General features: G+C 40.7%; 2 protein-coding genes across 4 annotated transcripts in view; one reads left to right on the top strand and one right to left on the bottom strand.

Annotated features, from left to right (window-relative positions):
* The window catches only part of pak5 (p21 protein (Cdc42/Rac)-activated kinase 5), a 166,317-nt gene extending 157,178 nt beyond the window's left edge, over positions 1 to 9,139 (bottom strand). For both annotated transcript variants that reach the window (XM_061929171.1, XM_061929172.1), the window contains exon 1: positions 8,959 to 9,139. The gene's annotated coding sequence lies outside the window, so the exon portion shown is untranslated. The remainder of the gene's footprint in view (positions 1 to 8,958) is intronic.
* LOC133576156 (uncharacterized) lies at positions 9,137 to 19,979 on the top strand. 2 transcript variants are annotated; one of them, XM_072912210.1, is made up of 6 exons: positions 9,137 to 9,260; positions 16,722 to 16,768; positions 16,917 to 17,525; positions 17,588 to 17,676; positions 17,739 to 17,910; positions 19,532 to 19,979. In XM_072912210.1, exons 2-6 carry the CDS (start codon positions 16,727 to 16,729, stop codon positions 19,688 to 19,690), a joined length of 1,071 nt encoding a protein of 356 aa, XP_072768311.1. In that variant the 5' UTR covers positions 9,137 to 9,260; positions 16,722 to 16,726; the 3' UTR covers positions 19,691 to 19,979. The 2 variants fall into 2 exon arrangements, with proteins under 2 accessions (XP_072768311.1, XP_072768310.1); XM_072912209.1 differs by lacking the exon at positions 9,137 to 9,260 and having other exon boundaries at positions 16,722 to 16,732; positions 16,833 to 17,525.
* The last annotated feature ends 1,048 nt before the right edge of the window (positions 19,980 to 21,027 follow it).

Below are 21,027 nucleotides of genomic sequence, written 5' to 3'. Positions count from 1 at the left end.
ACGCATACTACTCTGGCCAAAGTGTAGAGTTCCAAAACTCTCCACTTAGCGTATTCGTGTACACGGCACAAACGGAGACATGTGATGACGTCACGGTTGTGCGCCGTCATTTTCAAAGCTCAACAACACTGCCTTGCTGGCTTTTTAAACACACTATAAGAGGACTTACTGTATGTTTGAACGTAAACATGCTATTTTCACTCAACATTAATAAAAAGACACATCAAAATGGGCTTTTCGGCACTCTCGCCGGCGCTAAAGACAGTCAGCTGTTTTGGATATGATCACTGTCGAACCACCACCTGATGGGCCAACTTTAACAAGCAAGACTTTTTGCTCTGTCATAAGAAAGGTGCAACTTTAACTCATATTTTTAGTCTTTATATAACAACCAATCATGAAGTTAACTTACGTGTCTTGCTTCAATTTTTGTAGATGGAACAGGGCGCGACTGTGCACGCTCATAAAAAGCGACCAAGCAATTAAAAAAACAATGATGTAGCATCCTCCTTGTAGTGTGTACTGATGTTAAAGACAATATACACTTCATTGCACATGTACTATATCACTATATCAATGATTCAATGCTTTATAATTTCACGAGATTTTGCAGCGTCCGTGCGCTTTTTAGGCACTTAAACATGCAAAAGGGTTTCCTTGGCTCGTTAGTACTGGCTAATTATAGAAAAATTGTACACTTCACTGAACATGTAATACATCACCTGCACATGTTATAATTCTATGAGTGTTGGGTTTCAGCAGCAAAGGCGTGCATTCACTCTTTAATAATGTTCCCAGGATTCTGTCTACGTGCAGGCTGGTTTTAAAGATAATGTACACGTCATTGTATGTCTAAAGTATATCAAAATAAACATAACAGGAGGTGTAATGCTGCTTTTTTCAGGCTTCTGATTGGACAAAACGTGCATGACAGCAGGTGTATGTGTTTGTGTGTAGACATAGACACTTTTGAAACTACACTTGTGTGGATGGAGATTGTTTTAACTCCAAATATGTGTTTTTGAAACTCTCCGTGTTTGTGTGGACATGGCCTAATCGGCTCGGTCCTTGAAGGGTATGGAAAATGGGGAATACCAACAGGAGTGTGCCAAAAAGTGGTAACCTTCACGACTATTAAGAAAATACTGCTTGGTGTAAAAGTGTTTTGTTGTTACACTTGTCTTGTTGGACAGGTTGGTTTTCTTCTTTAGTTATATTAGTTTTGGGTGTGTCACGTTTACTTTCTTAATAACATGATCCAGCCTCAAACCACAGTCAAGGCGTGGAAACTGCTGCAAAGAAAAGACAGGACCTCCTTCATTGTGTTGCTATAACTGCTGACAGTCATCAGCGTTGTCTTATTGGCAGGCTCCTAAGAAGCATTTTAGCCTCAATCTGCCTAATTTTGATTTAGTTTGCTCTTCCATGAAGCTCTATGTGATTGATATGGAGCAAATTAATCAAAAGGCTCTGTTTTTTCCCTTGCTTTGTTATTACCTGTACATACAGTATAGTTCAAATGTGCTATTCTTCCTGCTGATGGACCAGCGAGACATGCTTTAGTAGAAGGGATAGGCAAAGACGCTGCAATTGGCTTTTACCACCCGCCCATTCCAAACAGGTATCGCTTTAATGGCGATTAAACTGGAATTAGGCTCTGACTGGCAGCACTTTTATAAGTCCGTGCACAGCTCGTCCGAAAGAGCCAAACACAACGTGCAACGGAGGCCTGCCAACAACGCACAATTCACTGATAAACGCTGACAAAATGTTTCAAAAATAATAATACAAAACAGCACGGCTGCCTCAGCCTGAAGGGTCAGGCAGTCAGGGCAGCGGAGGCAGATGTGGCAGTCCGAGGCCTGAAGGCAGTGCTGGATGTTCAGGCTTCACTAGGCCACCTCAACACACACACACACATGCACACACGCACACTCACTCACACGCACACACTGCCAGCCTTTTCAAACAGACCCAAGGAAGAAGTAGAACAGCCTCATTGAGCCGAGAAATGTGAAGAGGATTTAGGTTATGTGTCTCTCTGGAAAAAAAAAAAAACTAATTCTGTGGATGTATTTGAATTTGGATGAAGTCCTCTTATGCGTGCACGCTGCCGCTACCACTTAAGGGAGAAGCAAAATTTTGAATGCCTTTATTTAATATTTAGAATGCAAAATATAAATAAGAATATCCATAGTCATGGATGGATGTCTCATAATGATTGTGAACAATTGGCAAAATTCCAAAAAAAAAGCAGTTCCCCTGCACTTAACTCTACCTTAAAGGTCCCATTTTATGCAGAAATGACTTTAATGATGTTCCAACAGTAATATGTGCCCGTAGAGCCTGTTTATGAGCACTAAACATGAGAAAAAAACTATCATCTGACTCACTTGTTTGCTCCATGTTTGAGAGAAGAGGCACTCTAACTCCTGCTTTTGAATTTGCAGCTTTTCATAACGCCATTCTGGGAAAAAAAAAAACTCTGACCTTAAGGACTTCAATCCACCACTTGGACTTGCTGCTAACTAGCTATACTGAACAAAAATATAAATGCAACACTTTTGTTTTTGTTCCCATTTTTCATGAGTTAAACTCAAAGATCTAACATTTTTACTATTCACACAAAAGACCTATTCCTCTCAAATATTGTTCACAGATCTCTCTAAATCTGTGTTAGTGAGCATGTATTATTTGCCAAGATAATCCATCCCACCTCACAGGTGTGGCATATCAAGATGCTGATTAAACAGCATGAATATTGCACAGGTGTGCCTTAGGCGGTCCACAATAAAAGGCCACTCTGAAATGTGCATTTTTGCTCTATTGGGGGTCAGAAAAGCAGTCAGTATCTGGTGTGACCACCATTTGCCTCACGCAGTGCAACACATCTCCTTCGCATAGAGTTGATCAGGTTGTTGATTGTGGCCTGTGGAATGTTGGTCCACTCTTCAATGTCTGTGCGAAGTTGTTGGATATTAGAAGGAACTGGAACACGCTCTCGTATATGCCGATCCACAGCATCCCAAACATGCTCAATGGGTGACATGTCCAGTGAGTAGGGATGTCCGATAATGGCTTTTTGCCGATATCCGATATTCCGATATTGTCCAACTCTTTAATTACCGATACCGATATCAACCGATTTATGCAGTCGTGGAATTAACACATGATTATGCCTAATTTGGACAACCAGGTATGGTGAAGATAAGGTACTTAAAAAAAAAAATTAATAATATAAGATAAATAAATTAAAAACATTTTCTTGAATAAAAAAGAAAGTAAAACAATATAAAAACAGTTACATAGAAACTAATAATTAATGAAAATGAGTAAAATTAACTGTTAAAGGTTAGTACTATTAGTGGACCAGCAGCACGCACAATCATGTGTGCTTACGGACTGTATCCCTTGCAGACTGTATTGATATATAATGTAGGAACCAGAATATTAATAACAGAAAGAAACAACCCTTTTGTGTGAATGAGTGTAAATGAGAGAGGGAGGTTTTTTGGGTTGGTGCACTAATTGTAAGTGTATCTTGTGTTTTTTATGTTGATTTAATATAAAAATAAAAAAATAAAAAAATAAAAATAAAAACAAAAAACGATACCGATAAAAAAAAAAAACGATACCGATAATTTCCGATATTACATTTTAACGCATTTTTTGGCCGATAATATCAGACATCCCTACCAGTGAGTATGCTGGCCATGCAAAAACTGGGATGTTTTCAGCTTCCAGTAATTGTTTACAGATCCTTGCAACATGGAGTGGTGCATTGTCATGTTGCAACATGAGGTGATGGTCTCGGGTGAATGGCACAACAATGGGCTTCAGGATCTCGTCACGGTATCTCTGTGCATTCAAAATGCCATCATAAAAATGCACTTGCGTTCGTTGTCCATAACATACCATAAATGTATATTTTTGTTCAGTGTGTATAAACCAACCCCGGTTATACGCATACCATAACTAATGGACAGTTTAGTTTTTTAAAAAGCAGACTTTGCTACACATCTTAAAATGCAGCCTGATACTACCAGTTGATCATTTAGTTTTTCTTCAGCTAATAGACTAACCTAGTACTATGTTGCTGGTAAAATATAGCACTGTAGCTAACATAATTATGCTAGCTAGTGCTGCTAATGTTCAATTAATTCCGCCTGTCCTCATAGTAATGTTACCTTGTTGTATGTGATATATGACATATGTTACTTCAATCAAGTGCTGAGTTACAGTGCATATGTAAAGAGGGGATAAGTAAACATTAGCATTTCTTAGAGACACACATTTTTTCGGCAACATGGAGGCGTGGACAAACACAGCTCAATAGCATTAAAGCATACAGATACACAGAATTGTGTATGTTCCCAGCAGGACTGACAAAATATTTTTTAAACCTGTCAAAATTACAGCATCATGGCTAGATTTTGGACAATACACTTCCAATACACTATCGTGGGATGTCTCAGACTTATTTCTAAATTGATAAATATATTGAATTTCGCCTGTATAAGGATGAACTGCATATACACCATCCTCCTAAGGTACAGCATTTAAATAGAAAGCTGGTTTCAGACATGCAGCTAATTGGTCGCAGTGTTGCCTTGTCAAGTAAAATCCTGGCCGTCTGAGAATCGTGATCTCAGGTGGATTAGCCAAGCTTTAAGAATTAAAAGTGGCTGTTGGGTCAACAACAGTTGTTATTTTGCACGGTCCACCTGTACCCTCAAGGAAGCCTCAATCCAGCTCAACAGCACTTACGAATAGTTGGGAAAAAAACAAGTTGATGAATTTCATCTTTTTGTTTACCCTTTATTGTCAAACACATGATCCATCCTTTTACGCTATTATCTAGAGTATATTTCCCTCTATTCCTCGCTTCAACCTAAATCTCATCGTCCACCTCTTCATGGTCACCTGTGCTCTTATTCTCCGCACGTCTAGCTCACCTTCATCCTCAGCCTTCTCTCATCCTCCAAAGCCTCCCTGCACCCCATCACGCAATTTGCTCCCTTTCCCCAGGCTTGATTTAACAGTGCAAGGCGGGTCCTGTTCAAACACAGATTGTATTCAATTGCAAGTGACAAACAAAGATGGCGACGTACGCTGATAGCACGTGAAGTCAACCCTGAATTTTGAGGACGTGGCACCGCTACCAATGATGTTACAACATCATCCTTCGGGTCAAATGATTCAACGTATGACTCCACGGGGCTCTTATGTAATTGGTGAGCAATGATGGCTACAGGGAACAAAAATAGATTATTGCTAAGCATCCAAAAAGATAAAAAGACCTGCATGTGTGGCAGAATGTGAAAAGTTATTATCCATATTATTATTACTACTCCAGTAGGCTGTCACCCCTCAAGCTTTGATCATTATGTAAAGCTCTTGTGCCAAGAACCTGCACGCTCGTGTACATGCACACACATGAACTCAGCACTATTAGAATATGAAACATCCATCCATCCATTTTCTACCGCTTGTCCTTTTTGGGGTCGCGGGGGGTGCTGGAGCCTATCTCAGCTGCATTCGGGCGGAAGGCGGGGTACACCCTGGACAAGTTGCCACCTCATCGCAGGGCCAACACAGATAGACAGACAACATTCACACTCACATTCACACACTAGGGCCAATTTTAGTGTTGCCAATCAACCTATCCCCAGGTGCTTGTCTTTGGAGGTGGGAGGAAGCCGGAGTACCCGGAGGGAACCCACGCAGTCACGAGGAGAACATGCAAACTCCACACAGAAAGATCCTGAGCCCGGGATTGAACTCAGGACTACTCAGGACCTTCGTATTGTGAGGCACATGCACTAACATATTTCAATATTTTTTAGTAGAGGACAAATCGAGGATAATTTAGTGTTTATGACATGTTACAGTGCACAACAACAAAATATGGTGCTTTGTGCAACACATTAGCATTCATTAGCGAGCGCTGGTGGAGCAGGCGTGTAGATTACAAGGTTTAACGAGGAGTACGATGTTATGTTGATTAAATGGCACCATATGCCCCTGCAGGATTTATGTTCAATGGGAAGGGGTGGGCGGGGACAGGCTGCCATCAATATGCTTATTAGACAAGGCCAATGACATTTAAATCAACAAGCTCAAGTAAAAACTAAGTGTGTATTGTATTTTTCACCAGTTTACACTTTTTCTTTAATAAAACATTGACAAACAAAAATGGTGCTAAAGTCTCTTAGATTGGTTTGCACTGTTTCTTTGGGTGTCATGTCCCTGAATATTATGACAATAAAACAATGCGGCAGCCTTCATGACTGACCTAAAATGTAGACATTTGGATTGCTTGTAGAAAATAAAGCATGCATAATGCTATAAAACCAACAAATCGTAGCAGACGCTCGTCGCCAAACAACAATTAATCACAAATTAATAAATAGAGGGTTTGTTTGTTTTTCTACCCTCATACATATAATAATACAAATATATGGGATTTTTATACATTGCAAAGATATTTGTACAAATATAGCACAGCAACATTACTCTAAATCAGGGGGTTCAAACTTGCTAATATTTTGTGGCTTTCTACTTAAAGTCAACACTGGGAAACTGATAGTGAATTTGCTGTATTATTACAGTACAATAAACACATTGCCCAATACAAGGAGCAACTTCCTTTAAGCAAGCAGGATGTTTCTGACCATTTCAAAAGCTTCAAAATATAAAATATTTACATGTAATTTGACATGTATAATGACTCCTCCCATTCCCACCAAGGACTGTTTTCACTGCTGGACTCTAGAAAGAGGTTCCACAGCCTCCGTAGCAGAACCTCCAGGTTCTGTAGCAGCTTCTTCCCTCAGGCTATAAGACTCTTGAACGCATCATAATAATCCCCTCAATTCTCCCCAAAAACGGGTTAACTCGCTGGAATATAAAGACAATATAACACACATCCATAAACGTGGATGCATATGCAAAAGTGCAATATATTTATCTGTACAGTAAATCTATTTATATCTGCACCCTATTGCTCTTTTATCTGGTACTACAACAAGCTAATGCAACAAAATTGCGTTCTTATTTGTACTGTAAAGTTCAAATTTGAATGACAATAAAAGAAAGTCTAAGTCTCTCTAGTCTAAGACTTAAGGCCTACAAAATAAGTCAGGGACATTAGCAATGTGGTTAAAATGCGATTCTGAAATTAATGTTTTGTGCTACTCAGTCTCACCCTGATTTTACCTCCAGCATCCCCCAGGTAAATTGAGTTTGAGACCCTGCCCTAAAATAAATGTTCGGTACCCTCTGCAGTTAGGTCTATAAGGTGACTATACAGGGAAATAAAGTATTTGCAACCTGGATACACTAACATAATACAAGTGAGTGTTTTCCCAACATGTATCACCACCGTTAGCGCCGGTGGTTGTGCTGCGCAAGACGATTACGAGCTTAGGAGGGGAACCCCAGCTGAATAGGGCCCGGCCCACCACTTTTAATTTTCGTCCTCACATTCTAATCCCAAAGAAAGCCAGGGTGAACTTCAAAATGAGCCATCTGTCCCTGTCCTTTGTTTACCTGCTGGCCTACATTACAGCCACACATATAAACACAACGGCAAAGTGGGGTCTTCCGGTTAGCATGTCTGCCTCACAATCTGAAAAGCGAGGGTTCAAGTCCTCATGTTCTCCTGGTGTGTGCTTGTGTCTGGTTTCTCAGCGCAAAAACATGCACGTTAGGCTAACTGTATATGTGAGGGTGATGTGTGCCCTGCATAGTGTACCCCACCTCTAACCCAAAAGTCAGCTGGACTCCAGCTCCACTTGTGACCCTAATGAGGCTATAGAAATGGATGCATCAATCAATCAATCAATGTTTATTTATATAACCCTAAATCACAAGTGTCTCAAAGGGCTGCACAAGCCACAACGACATCCTCGGTACAGAGCCCACATAAGGGCGCATATGTGGATGGATGGATAAAGTCAAAAAAGTTAAAGTCCCAACGATTGTCACACACACACACACACACACACACACACACACACACACACACACACACACACACACACACACACACACACACACACACACTAGGTGTGGTGAAATGTGTCTTCTGCATTTGACCCATCCCCATGTTCACCCCCTGGGAGGTGAGGGGAGCAGTGAGCAGCAGCGTGCGCCGCGCTCGGGAATCATTTTGGTGATCCATCCATCCATTTTCTACCGCTTATTCCCTTCGGGGTCGCGGGAGCCTATCTCAGCTACAATCGGGCGGAAGGCGGGGTACACCCTGGACAAGTCGCCACCTCATCGCAGGGCTCATTTTGGTGATTTAACCCCCAATTCCTACCCTTGAAGCTGAGTGCCAAGGTCCAATTTTTTTGTAGTCTTTGGTACAACTCACAACCTCCCAGTCTCACTGAGCTGGTCCACAAGGCCACTGAGCTGGAAGGTGTGTGAACATAAATGCATACATGTCTTCTTCGCATCCTGCAAAGATGCAATATTAGGGATGTGGCCATGACACAGGTGGAAAAATCAGAGCAAAAAAATGCTAAAATGAAGGTACAAACACACACACACAAGCAAACTACACAGAGAATATGCGCAATTAATTCGATGATAAGCAGCTACCGTGATAGCAAGGCATGCATGTTACCACAAATGGTGCAAAAACATCCGGAATGGGTGTGATGCACGCCAGCTTCAACACCAAGGACAGCGGCCGATGCACAGCGAGCCTGACAGCCATGACAACATCAACACAGCTTGGCTAAAATGACAGCTCCTTTCGGCATAGTTACAACCCGTGCAGAGCTGGAGTTCGGACACAAATCAGCACATTAAGGCGACCAGCGGGTCGACTTTCCCGGCGGCGAAGGTCCCTTTACCCCCTCCTCCTTCCACCATCTACCACCAGTAGCAGCAGCCGGAGCTCGGCCACAATCTGTCAGAATTGAATAAAATAAAACATACACTCACCCGCTCGTCTGGATCGAAGAGCTCACATGTCCCGTCGCTCCTGCTCCTCTCATGTAACGATGATTATTGGGGTTATAACGGCGGGCAACGCTAGGCGAGAGCCAGCGCCATGTTGGTCTGTCAGGCAGCGCTCCTGTGCGCCACATCCGGGCCGCGCGACGGAGCAAATAAGCGGCCGAGAGGGGCGGAGAAGCGCCGGGGCGAATTGGAGCACCTGTTTGGAGCCGGTGTATTCAGCTCCGACGCACTTACCGCATGAAGTTGGTCACTGGAAAAAGCACGCCATCTTTCCACCTAAGCAGGTTACTCTCTATGCTTGGACTCATTCATGTTGTCATGATAGCGGCTAACACCAGGAAGCTAACGCCATTACAATTACATTAGGGGCGCTAACTACACTACCATTGCCAATTAGCATTTACAGGATAGGAAGAAGAGCTTAAAACGCCCAAATAGAGCAGTTTGGTTGATCTAAAATGATACACGTAGAAGTCACCGTTTTAAGAAAATATGGGGGATTAATAGGTGCTAAAAATGACAAAAGTGTTGAGCGACATACAATCAACGCCATCATGACTTCTTTCGGACGTCGCCATCTAGCGGTGCATTGTGAGAACGACTGGGTTTTACCAGTGGGCTTTTTATAACCTGGCCGAGGCCGTAAATGGAAGAAAAGTCACGCAAAATACAATTTCCTCGACAATATTCATGGCAAATGTGTGCTGTGTTTTAAAGATGTGCTATTTGGATTTACAATGTATGGAAAACAAAATTGAAAAGGAATTTTACCTTTGCAACCTCATTATTGCATGGCAGCTCCCGCCATCAGTGTGTGAATGGGTGAATGTGGTAATACTGTCAAAGCGCTTTGAGTACCTTGAAGGTAGAAAAGCGCTATACAAGTATAACCCACTGCGATAAGGTGGCGACTTGTCCAGGGTGTACCCCGCCTTCCGCCCGAATGCAGCTGATATAGGCTCCAGCGACCCCCCGCGACCCCAAAAGGGACAAGCGGTAGAAAATGGATGGATGGAAGTACAACCCATTTATTTATACAATTGGCTAAGTTTTGTATTCATAAATGTAAGTTTCTCAATACCCGACCTGTTTTTTGTGCCTTTAAAAAAGAGTTAGAACTCTACTTTAAAACGCTTTCTACCTTTAACAACCAAAAAGCTGTGAAAACTATGATGCTGTGCTCCAAATTTGGATTATTTACGGAACTTGTGTGAGCCTATGGCTTTACATTTTGAGACATATATATATTTTGCATTCTATTTTAGTTACTTTATTGAGTTTACAACCCCCTGGCGCTGTTTTGTACCGTTTCTGTACTTGTTTTGATTATTATTATTTCTTGATTGTATGTAAATGTTGCATATTATAAATAAAGGTTTATAAAATAAAAAATAAAATAAAAAAACGTTTCCTCATCTTAACTTTTAAATATTACGTGGCAAGAATTGAAAACTGAAAACCCCCTGCTGTTTTTATTCGTTAAAAAATATGTGATTTTATTAAGTAACAAAGATTTATAGAAACATCTGCCTCAAAGAAATGAGCATTTAAAATGTTTTATGTAATCACACTTAGTTAGAGGTGGCATCTGTAAAGCTGGTGTTTACAGTTGAGGAGAAACAATGTAATTTTAATATGGAAATAATTAGTACAAATAGCACTACTGCATACAGCTGACTGATTCCACAGCAGTTGTATGAGGAAATTCAGTAAAATGACCAAAATAAAGCCTATAAACACACTGGCTGCCTTTTTAGTCGCCCTCATTTACAATCAATAGCTGCTAAATAATGTAACATGTTGTTTCTGACAAGGATTGTGTCTCCAAGCAGCTGCAAATATATACAGACAGATTTATTCATTCTCAGCATTTCTTCTTGCATTTTTTAGCTAATCTAATAACCAGGAGTGGACAACAGATTGTTAAAGCCTTTAATTGAGGGGTATTTGTTGAGTGGTTGCCATAGAGATTTAGTACAACACATTATTGTCTCCTGTCAGTGAGTTTTCCCTATTTCACATTTTGTTAGCTTGGTTGTTGTCACGGCAACCTAAACTTTGTGACTCTTGAGAAAGAACCAATGTGACTCCGCAGCTTATATTAGCACAGGAAAATGTAAATAAAATATGGTATTTTTTGGAAATTAGAAAGGTAAAAAAAAATTAACTAAAAATGATGACTTTAAAAAAAATTCAATTGGCTCAAATGTTTTCAATGAGCTTCTAATGATAATAAGTAATAATAAAAATGATTACCGGTTATGTTTGATTGAAGTAAATACATTATTTAAAAAAATAATGATAATATAAATTTAAAACTATCAGTTGTCTGGCTGAGTATACGTTCACGTAATGGCAGGTTTTTCATTACAAAAAAACAACAAAATTCAATACATTTAATTTCATCTAAAATAATTATGAATGAATATTAATAGAAATCGTAATAAATAAAAAATATATGACATTAAATAAAAACACAAAAATAATATAGTCAATTAAATCTATTTTTATTTTTTTATTTTTTTAATATATGAAAATTAATACAAATGATTAGAATATCTAAATACATTTTTAAAAAGTAGGGCTGTCAAAGATTTGAGCAAATAAATTATGTGCATTCAAAACATTTTAAAAATGTTTCTGTATGTCATTCTGACAGGGGTGTACCCCGCCTTCCGCCCGATTGTAGCTGAGATAGGCTCCAGCGCCCCCCGCGACCCCAAAAAGGGAATAAGCGGTAGAAAATGGATGGATGGATTCTGACACTAAAATTGCATGTAGGTATTACAATTATAATAATATATAATAATATTGTATATTTTTTTCAAAGCTGATTAAAATGATACAGGCAAGTAATTTACTGTGATTAATTTAAATTAATCAAAAGTGTATTTCATCTGATTTTAGAAATTAATCTTTTGACGGCACTAAAGAAAAACACCAAAGTGCTTGCTGATGTTTCCTAGCCCTCTTTAGCGATGTAAATATCTTTAGATGAGCAAGCAAAATCGTGTGAAATGTTCATGTGTGTGCATCAATGTTGTGTGACAGTGATGAAAATAGGCAGGGCCAATCAGCGAGGATGTTGTTGGCCTATAAAAGCTAATTTCATTGGCTGCATACAGACTCATTCAGCTGGACAACATCATTGCAGCCTGCAAGCAACAGCAACACCACAGGTAACACTTTTTATTTACCATATTGAATTATTTTATTTTCTATTTCATTTCTTTCTTGTTTTGTATACTAAACATGACTTTTTATTCATTTTCATCAATCTTAGCAAACTATTAGTTTGTTATATTTTTATTTTTATTTTTTACTTTTTACAATTATTGCCATGTAAATCACTACAGTGGTGGATTAAAAATATGTATGTGCATAAATAAAATACAATAGTGCATCATATGACAAATGACAGAGAAAATATTCATACATACACTTTCACTTAAGGAAATACACAATTTAATTTAGTACACTTGGATAATCTATTTACATCCTATACAAAATTGAGCCTTTGAAATGCATTCTCTACATATTGTTAATCACTGGCATACAACAGCACTTCATTATATCAAAAGCTGTTTGTAATATTTATATAATCACCAATTTCATATTTACTATGTTTATGTATTTAGCTGGGTCAGAATATTAGAAACACCTTTCAGCATGATGTAGTGTAGTGCTACACCATTGCAAACTACAACCGCAATAACACAATTCATACTTTTAATATTTAAAACATTCAATGAGCCTTATTGTTCTATATATATGGCATGACATGTACTATCCAAGGTCCCAGATGTAGCCTCATGTAGCTCAGTGGCCTTGTGGTTAGAGTTTCTGCCCTGAGACTGGGAGGTGGTGAGTTCAAACCCCGGTCGAGTCATACCAAAGACTACAAAAAAATGGGACCCATTACCTCCCTGCTTGGCACTCAGCATCAAGGGTTGGAATTGGGGGTTAAATCACCAAATGATTCCGAGTACAGCGCACGGTGCTGCTCACTGCTCCCCTCACCTCCCAGGGGATGAACAAGGGGATGGGTCAAATGCAGAGGACAAATTTCACCACACCAAGTGTTTGTGTGACAATCATTGGGACTTTAACAATGAGTACCATAAGAACGATGACAAGTACATAATAATTCAGATGGAATAGGCTATAGGTGGTAAATAGCATAGGTTAATTGTATAGAACAAACAAAACGCAGAATAAATTGTGATCCCGTAGTGCAAATATAATGTAAAAATAATGACAGCAAACCAAACTAAATGTCAAAATCAAGTGTTGTTTTGGTAGAGGCAGATTTTTTTTAACTAATGAGTTGTCCAGAGAATGAGTGAGTGTGTGTGTGTGTGTGTGTGTGTGTGTTGCCTGATGGTTGGTTGCATAAAGGTGTACATTTTGAGGAACTAATTCAATCTGCAGTCACAGGAGCAAGTCATGAAGTAATGCTGAGGTCATGACACACACGTGTGTAGTTGTTCTCTTCACACACGAGTCAGCAACATCCTCACACTCAATGAGCGGTTGTGTTGTCTCCTGCATGACTCACTTTGTCATTCCTGTGCTCGTCATTCAATGAGAGTCACCATGCACAGTCTTCCATTAATAAACTTAACGGATCATTTTTCACAAACACCCAAGAGAGTCTGGAGTCTTTAACACACACCGAGTATTGACGACAACTTATTCTACAGAAGTACGTTTGTGACTGGTGAGGACAACTTTTAGAGGAACTGGAGTCTGATCTAAATTAATATGTGTACTATTAGTGGTTGTGTTGCAGGTTATCTACTAATACTGCACTGTGTGGTTTTTATTATCATCTGAGTAGGCTTCATCACTTCATGCTCATAGACTTATTATTAGACTTAGGTTGGTCAGATCTAGTCATAGACTTAGGTTGGTCAGATCTAGTCGTCGACTTAGATTGGTAGAATCTAGTCGTCGACTTAGATTGGTAGAATCTAGTCGTCGACTTAGATTGGTAGAATCTAGTCTTAGACTGGTCAGGATCTAGTCTTAGACTTAGACTGGTCAGGATCTAGTCTTAGACTTAGACTGTTAGGATCTAGTCTTAGATTGTTAGGATCTAGTCTTAGACTTAGATTGTTAGGATCTAGTCTTAGACTTAGATTGTTAGGATCTAGTCTTAGATTGTTAGGATCTAGTCTTAGACTTAGATTGTTAGGATCTAGTCTTAGACTTAGATTGTTAGGATCTAGTCTTAGACTTAGATTGTTAGGATCTTGTCTTAGACTTAGATTGGTCAGATCTTGTCTATTGGGCTGTGAATCGTCACACGATTCGATTCACAATTGATTCTCAATTCAAAATGAATATCGATTCAAAATCCATACTTTTTAATACCATTGGGTGCCACTTCTATAATTCACTACATTCCTCCATAAAATAGATAAACAGCTGTTGTCAAGACTTGGTCCTTGGATTTTGTTTTTCCAGAAGGCAACGGAAAGTTGGCTCAGGCGAGACGGGAATGGGAGTACATATTTATTTTTACTATAACAAAAGAAACAAACTAAAGGCGCGCACAAGGCGGAAGTACAAACTTGACAAATGAAACAAATGCTTGCACGTGGGCAAAAAACTAAGGACATGAACAAAAGTCGCTAACTGTGGCATGAATAGAAACAACTTACTTGGACATGGCATGAAGTGCGCAGAGGTAAACAGAGTGGGAAGCAGAGTGTCAGGGGTATGATGTCGCCAGACAGACAGCCTGGCAACTGGAAGCTTAAATAATAGTGACATGATTAAAGACAGGTGCGTGAGTCGTGAGGGCAGGTGAAAACTAATGGGTTGCTATGGTGACAAACAAGAGTGCACAATGAGTCCAAACGTGGAACAGGTGAAACTAATGGGTAACCATGGAAACAAGACAAGGGAGTGAAAAGCCAGAAACTAAAGAGTCCAATAACTAAACTAAACAAAAATGACTAAAACAAAACATGATTACACAGACATGACAGCTGTGATACATTTCCATTATTACTTAGAAGAAAACTGGTTTTGTTTAATAAAATTCTACCCAAACATGTATTAAAGTCAAATACAAGTAAGGCAACAAGAGAAGTATCCAACACTTCTCTTTATAAAGTAAATCTGTACAGCAGATATGAGCAATCTCCATCAACAATATGATTTGCCTGAGTGGCTGGACAGGACAGACTGGAAAAAAAATAGATTTTGGATTTTTTTTTCAACGATTCAGAATCGCTAAAAATAAGAATCTCGATTAATCTGAAAATCGATCGACACCCCTACTAATCTGGCAGAGGATTTGGCAGCAGCTGCTATACTACATTTGACCAGTCTAAGTCCAAGACTAGCGATGACCAGTCTAGGTCTATGATCATGAACTGATGAAGACTACTCGGATGAGAGTCAAAATGTCTTCTAAGACAAAGTGAACACTGCAGTTGCAGCTGAGAATACAAAGACCTGAATGAATGAGAACATTCAGAGACATGTTGTAGTACTGCGTGTACAATTGATAACAGGTGCAGACCGCCTTATTTAAATGAGGTTTTGCGTGTACTAGAATAGAATAGAATACCTTTATTGTCCATACATTAAAAATCCAACAAAATTGGAGCGCTGCTCCAGTAAAATGCTTAGCCAGACATAAAAACAACAATCAGCATAGACATTTACGAATCTTTCACCATGGCGAAACTCATTTACTGCACATTTATGTTATTATGCACCTCCCAACCTGTGGCGTTTTGCTATGTTTTTAAACATGCAGCTTAAATGTACCAATTTTGCAGTAAGTTTTTTTCATGTAGGACATATGTTAATAATATATCTTTTATATGAAAAAAACAAATGTCATTAAAAAATCTACCAGCACACACCGAAACGCATCAATTGAATATATTTTCATCAGACTCCTTAAGTCATCCAGCAGCTATGAAATTCTAAAATGATATTGCTGTATAGATGATATGTCTATTTTTTATTTTTTTATTTTAACAATACATATATGTTGACAAGCATACATAGTTAGGAGCTCCAGTGTTCTTTCTCACGGCCCTTTCTGCACAACTGCCAGTTTGCACATAATTTTTAGACGTACTAAATAGAGATGCAAAACAGCAGCAAGAGAACAAATCATTCTTAAAGGGAAACGTCACTTTTTTAAAGAATTTTGCCTATCGTTCACGTTCATTATGATGATCATGACGACGGATGTATTTTTTTTTAATGCATCCTAAATATTAAATAAATGCGATCAAAAGTCTGCTTACAATGGAGCATAAGGGAGACGCTTTATTCTGCCTATAGAGTCCCTAAAAACATCCAAACACCTCCATCAAGGTTTTATATACATGATGTAAGTATATATGTAATATAGTAACTGGCACTTTTATAATAACATTTAATATTTACATATTTTGATCATTTTAAGCATACGCGGCGCATCAATTTAAAAAACGCATCACAACATAATAAAACATCACTTACTGTGCAAGGTCTGCTGTCATTAGGATGGCGACTGCTAGGATGTTCATATATTCCCATTTAGCTGAAGAATGACTCATAATCCTCATGAAGAAACAGGGTGGGGGGGGGGGGCACAAAACAAATTGTGATTTCAATTTGAAGTGCGGAACAAAGCTAACGTACGCATCTTGGTCGGCAGGCGGTGTTTTTCTATTCATTGAAGGTGTGTTATTGTGCCTGTTGAGATGAAGTAATGTGGTCTTGTGTTCCAGGCATCATGGACGTAAGTAACCCTTCACAATATCAGATGGCAGCACAGGTAAGAACAGTGGTCTAAATCAGAATGTTGAAATGGTTGCTTGTGTGGATGTTGAACCTGCAAGTTGTTGTCGTCCATCCTATCAACCCTCTCTCTCCCTCGTATCTCCATCGTCGACCCCGACCCTCTGCCCTCCCCACCTTCTCAGCATGCTGATGTTCTGTGTGGCAGCTGCCCGCCTGGTTCTGTCCCACAGACTGGCGCCTTGTGGCCTGCTCAGGTTTCTGGGACCACGTTCCCTTCATGGCCCGGACAAGCCGCCCAGGTTGCCCAACCCGCCTTTCCTCCTCAGCCGGCTCCATGCTGGACCGGCCAGCCTAACACTCCCTGCTGGCTTGGAACTCAACCATTACCAGTCTCTGGAGTCACCCCTGTTCCAGTCCCGCCTCAGACCGTAACACCCTCCCCTTCCCCAACCACAAACATGATCCCGGCTCCTACTCAGACCATGGTGCCATCTTCGAATCCTAACTGCCAGCCTTGTTGGCCAGGCACCCAGTACCAGCCTCTCCAGCCACCGGCTCCTGTTCAACCCCTAGTACCCTACCAGGTTCCAGCTGTATCTCCTGTTCCTGTACCACCAGCACCAGCCCCTGTTTCTGTCCCTGCACCTGCTCCTGTTCCAAACCTACATCCAAATATGCCAGGTTGGGCCACCCACCCAGGTTGGCCTTACAACCCAGGACAGTCAGGATGGCCCGGTCAGAACCCGTCCTTGGTGCCCCAACACTGGCTTCCGCCCACATCTGGACCGCTGGTGAGTACAGCATAAAAACAGGATCTGTGTTCGTATCAAAGTTAATGTTTATGGATATTTAGAGCGTTCCCTACAACCTGAACCTGTCCAGAGGAGTGTACGACAAGATGATGATGACCCTCCTGGGCCAAGTGAAACCAAACGCTAAGATGTAAGTCATCCAGCTTACTTTGGACGGCCACCGTCAGAGAACACAGTTGTTTCTTCTTGCAGGTTCACGGTGAACTTCCTGAGAGGAAACGACATCGCCTTCCACATCAACCCTCGCTTCAGTGAGGGCGGCAAACAGGTGCTGGTGCGCAACCACAAAGTGGGCGAGCGCTGGGGGTCTGAAGAGCGAGACTTGAAGGGACCTTTCCCCTTCGCCCTGGGGAGCCCCTTTGAGGTGAGCATGACGAGGTCACACAGGAAGTGTTGAAATGAACACCACGCATCCTGGGAGTGTTTATTGATGCTACCTTCACGACCTTTGACTGACTCCACGGTTTTAATGTCAGGCTAACGTTTGGCTGAAAAGGTGGAAAGGGTTGGAAAGACGTTTGGGACAGCTGGTCCTAGATCAGGGAAGTGCTGTGCTGCAGGGAGGCTCCTGGAGGTCAGTCGCGGTCTCGTGTTGTTGCTCAAAAAGCTCTACAATACCCGCTTACAACAACAAAGATAAACAAATAGATGGTGGGACGCATTAGTCAATTGTTGCCCAGTTAAACTTGTGAGCAACAATTTATTGTGGCGCTGCAGACGTTGTCTTTTTGCAACATAGTAGAGGGGCCATGTGGCCTAAAATCTATATTTAATTTGGCATGAGAAAGAAAATAGAACCATTTCAAAACAGGTTTCAAAGGCTCCCAATTTAGCTGCTGACATATGCAGTAACATATTGCAACTGTTTCTTTTGTAGTATGTTTTTAAAACTATTATTATTTTTACTTGGGAATTTACAGTTAATATCTGGCTACTCTGAGTCTAGTCAATAGAAAAGTGCTATATAAATCTAATCCATTATTATTATTATTATTATTACTTTCTGTTGTAACATGTTTCTATCGACACTTTTGTTCAAATGTAATAATTCTTCTGTTGTGTGAATACTTTACATTAGTTTTGGGCAATACTACAAATTTGTGTATTGATCCAATACCAAGTAGTCACAGGGGTGTATTGGTCGTACCAATGCTGATACTTAAAATGTTCAACAGTCCAAGGACTTCTTTTCTGAATTTGTAAACAGCAACAGAAAAGACTTTGTGATAATAAAATATGAATCTAATCATATTGACAATATACTGATACTATACTTGTATCATTACTGTTGATATTTGTATCAATCCGCCCACCCTTATTCACCAGTTCCAGCTTAGCAGTTTGTTATGCTTTTTTTGTATCCTTTCCGATGTGTACTGTAGCATGTTTAGCAAATTCCTTGTTCTCTAGTCCTCCAGTGATAACGAACACTTGTAAGAAACAGTTTATTTACCGCCGTAGAGGCAAGGATTGCTGACTTAAAAGCGGCTTAGCACTGTGGAGGGACGTTAGTCACCAGATTGCTAGCTCGGACGCTACATTGTCTTGAGGACGTGTTCATTTACTTGTCGCTGTCAGGGGTGCACAACACAGCTAGTGTTTCATCAACATGCATTTTCACGATATGATGATACTATTTAAACTCTATTGTCTGCTAAATGTAAACAGTATCATTTAGTTTGTATATATCGCGCAATCCTACGACATAGTTAAACAGCAAAACAAGCACAGGGAGAGATGGCAGGAACAGGAAGTCAGACACATTGAGGTCATTAACTACTGTGTTATAATACACATACACTATAGAAGGGATACGATCTGCTTCTTCCTACTTCTTTTCAGACGTGATAAATTGTACAATTGTTCTGAAAACACCTTGAAGCATCTTCCAAGTAAACTAAACTATAATCCCAATTTAATGTAATGTAACACAATAGAAAATGACAGTCAGTGTGTGTGTGTGTGTGTGTGTGTCTGTCTTTCAGATGAAGATCCTGTGCACGCAGGAGTCGTTCCGCGTGGCGGTCAACAACATTCCGCTGTTTGAGTTTCGACACCGCGTCAGAGAGCTCAACCAGATCAACCGCATCAACATCCTGCACGACGTCGTCCTCACCTTCATTCACGTCGAGACGCTTCCATAGGACGCGCCAAATCATATCGTCCACACATACAAAGTGTGATCACATTATTAAAGACATGCAGAACTTGAACTACTTTATTAATAATAATACTATATTGTGAATTCTTCTTTATATTGGGATTCAATAAGAATAATGATAATATGAGCTGAGCCCTTTCACAATTAAATCACTAAGTACTAATATTGCTATTTATAAATATAAACACAGCTTTGTTTTTAGCGTGTGCCTTCTACATTTACTGTGTACAATATTTTATAGTATTATAACAATTAAACAGCCTCAAACTGAATGTTGAATGCTCTATTTGTTCATGAATTGTTGTTTTTTATACTTGTATTATCTCCTACCTATATCTATATTATGTTATCTCTTTTCTGAGCTCCCACCTTATCGTGGTAAAGGAGTTTCCGTGTCCCAATGACCCTAGGAGCTATGTTGTCCGGGGGACTTCAATGCTCCCTGTTAGGGTCTCCCAAGACAAACAGGTCCTAGGTGAGGGATCAGACAAAGAGCAGTCAAAGACCTTTATGAAGAAGACAAAACAAGGACTCAGATTTCTCTCGCCCGGAAGCGTGTCACCGGGGCCCCCCTCTGGAGCCAGGCCCGAAGAGGCAACGTGGGTCCCCCTCCAATGGGCTCACCACTCTTAGGATGGGCCATAGAGCTCGGGTGCAGTGTGAACTGGGCAGCAGCCGAAAGCATGGCACTTGGCGGTCTGATCCTCAGCTACATAAGCTAGCTCTTCGGACGTGGAATGTCACCTCGCTGGGGGAGAAGGAGCCTGAGCTGGTGCGCGAGGTGGAGAAGTTCCGGCTATATCTAGTCGGACTCACTTCAACGGACAGCAAGGGCTCTGGAACCACAGGCTGGACTCACGCAGTGAGAGGCGACGGGCTGGGGGGACAATTGCTGTTTCCCCCCGGCTCAAAGCCTGCACGTTGGAGTTCAACCCAGTGGACGAGAGGGTAGCTTCCCTCCGTCTTCTGGTGGGGGAGGAACGGTTCCTGACTGTTGTTTGAGCTTACCGAACAGCAGCTCAGAGTACCCGCCCTTTTTTGAATTACCTCAAGGGAGTACTGGAGAGTGCTCCCCCGGGTGATTCCCTTGTTCTGCTGGGTGACTTCAACGCTCATGTTGGCAACGACAGTGAAACCCGGAGAGGCGTTATTGGGAAGAATGGCCGCTCGGATCTGAACCCATGTGGTGTTTTGTTATGTTCAAACATAAGGGTGTCCATATGTGCACTTGGCACCAGGACACCCTAGGCCGCAGTTCAATGATCGTCTTTGTAGTTGTGTCATCGGATTTGCGGTCTCATGTTTTGGACAATCGGGTGA

This window comes from Nerophis lumbriciformis, linkage group LG34, assembly GCF_033978685.3.
Source record: "Nerophis lumbriciformis linkage group LG34, RoL_Nlum_v2.1, whole genome shotgun sequence".
NCBI lineage: Eukaryota > Metazoa > Chordata > Actinopteri > Syngnathiformes > Syngnathidae > Nerophis > Nerophis lumbriciformis.
This window is presented reverse-complemented; position numbering and strand designations above follow the sequence as displayed.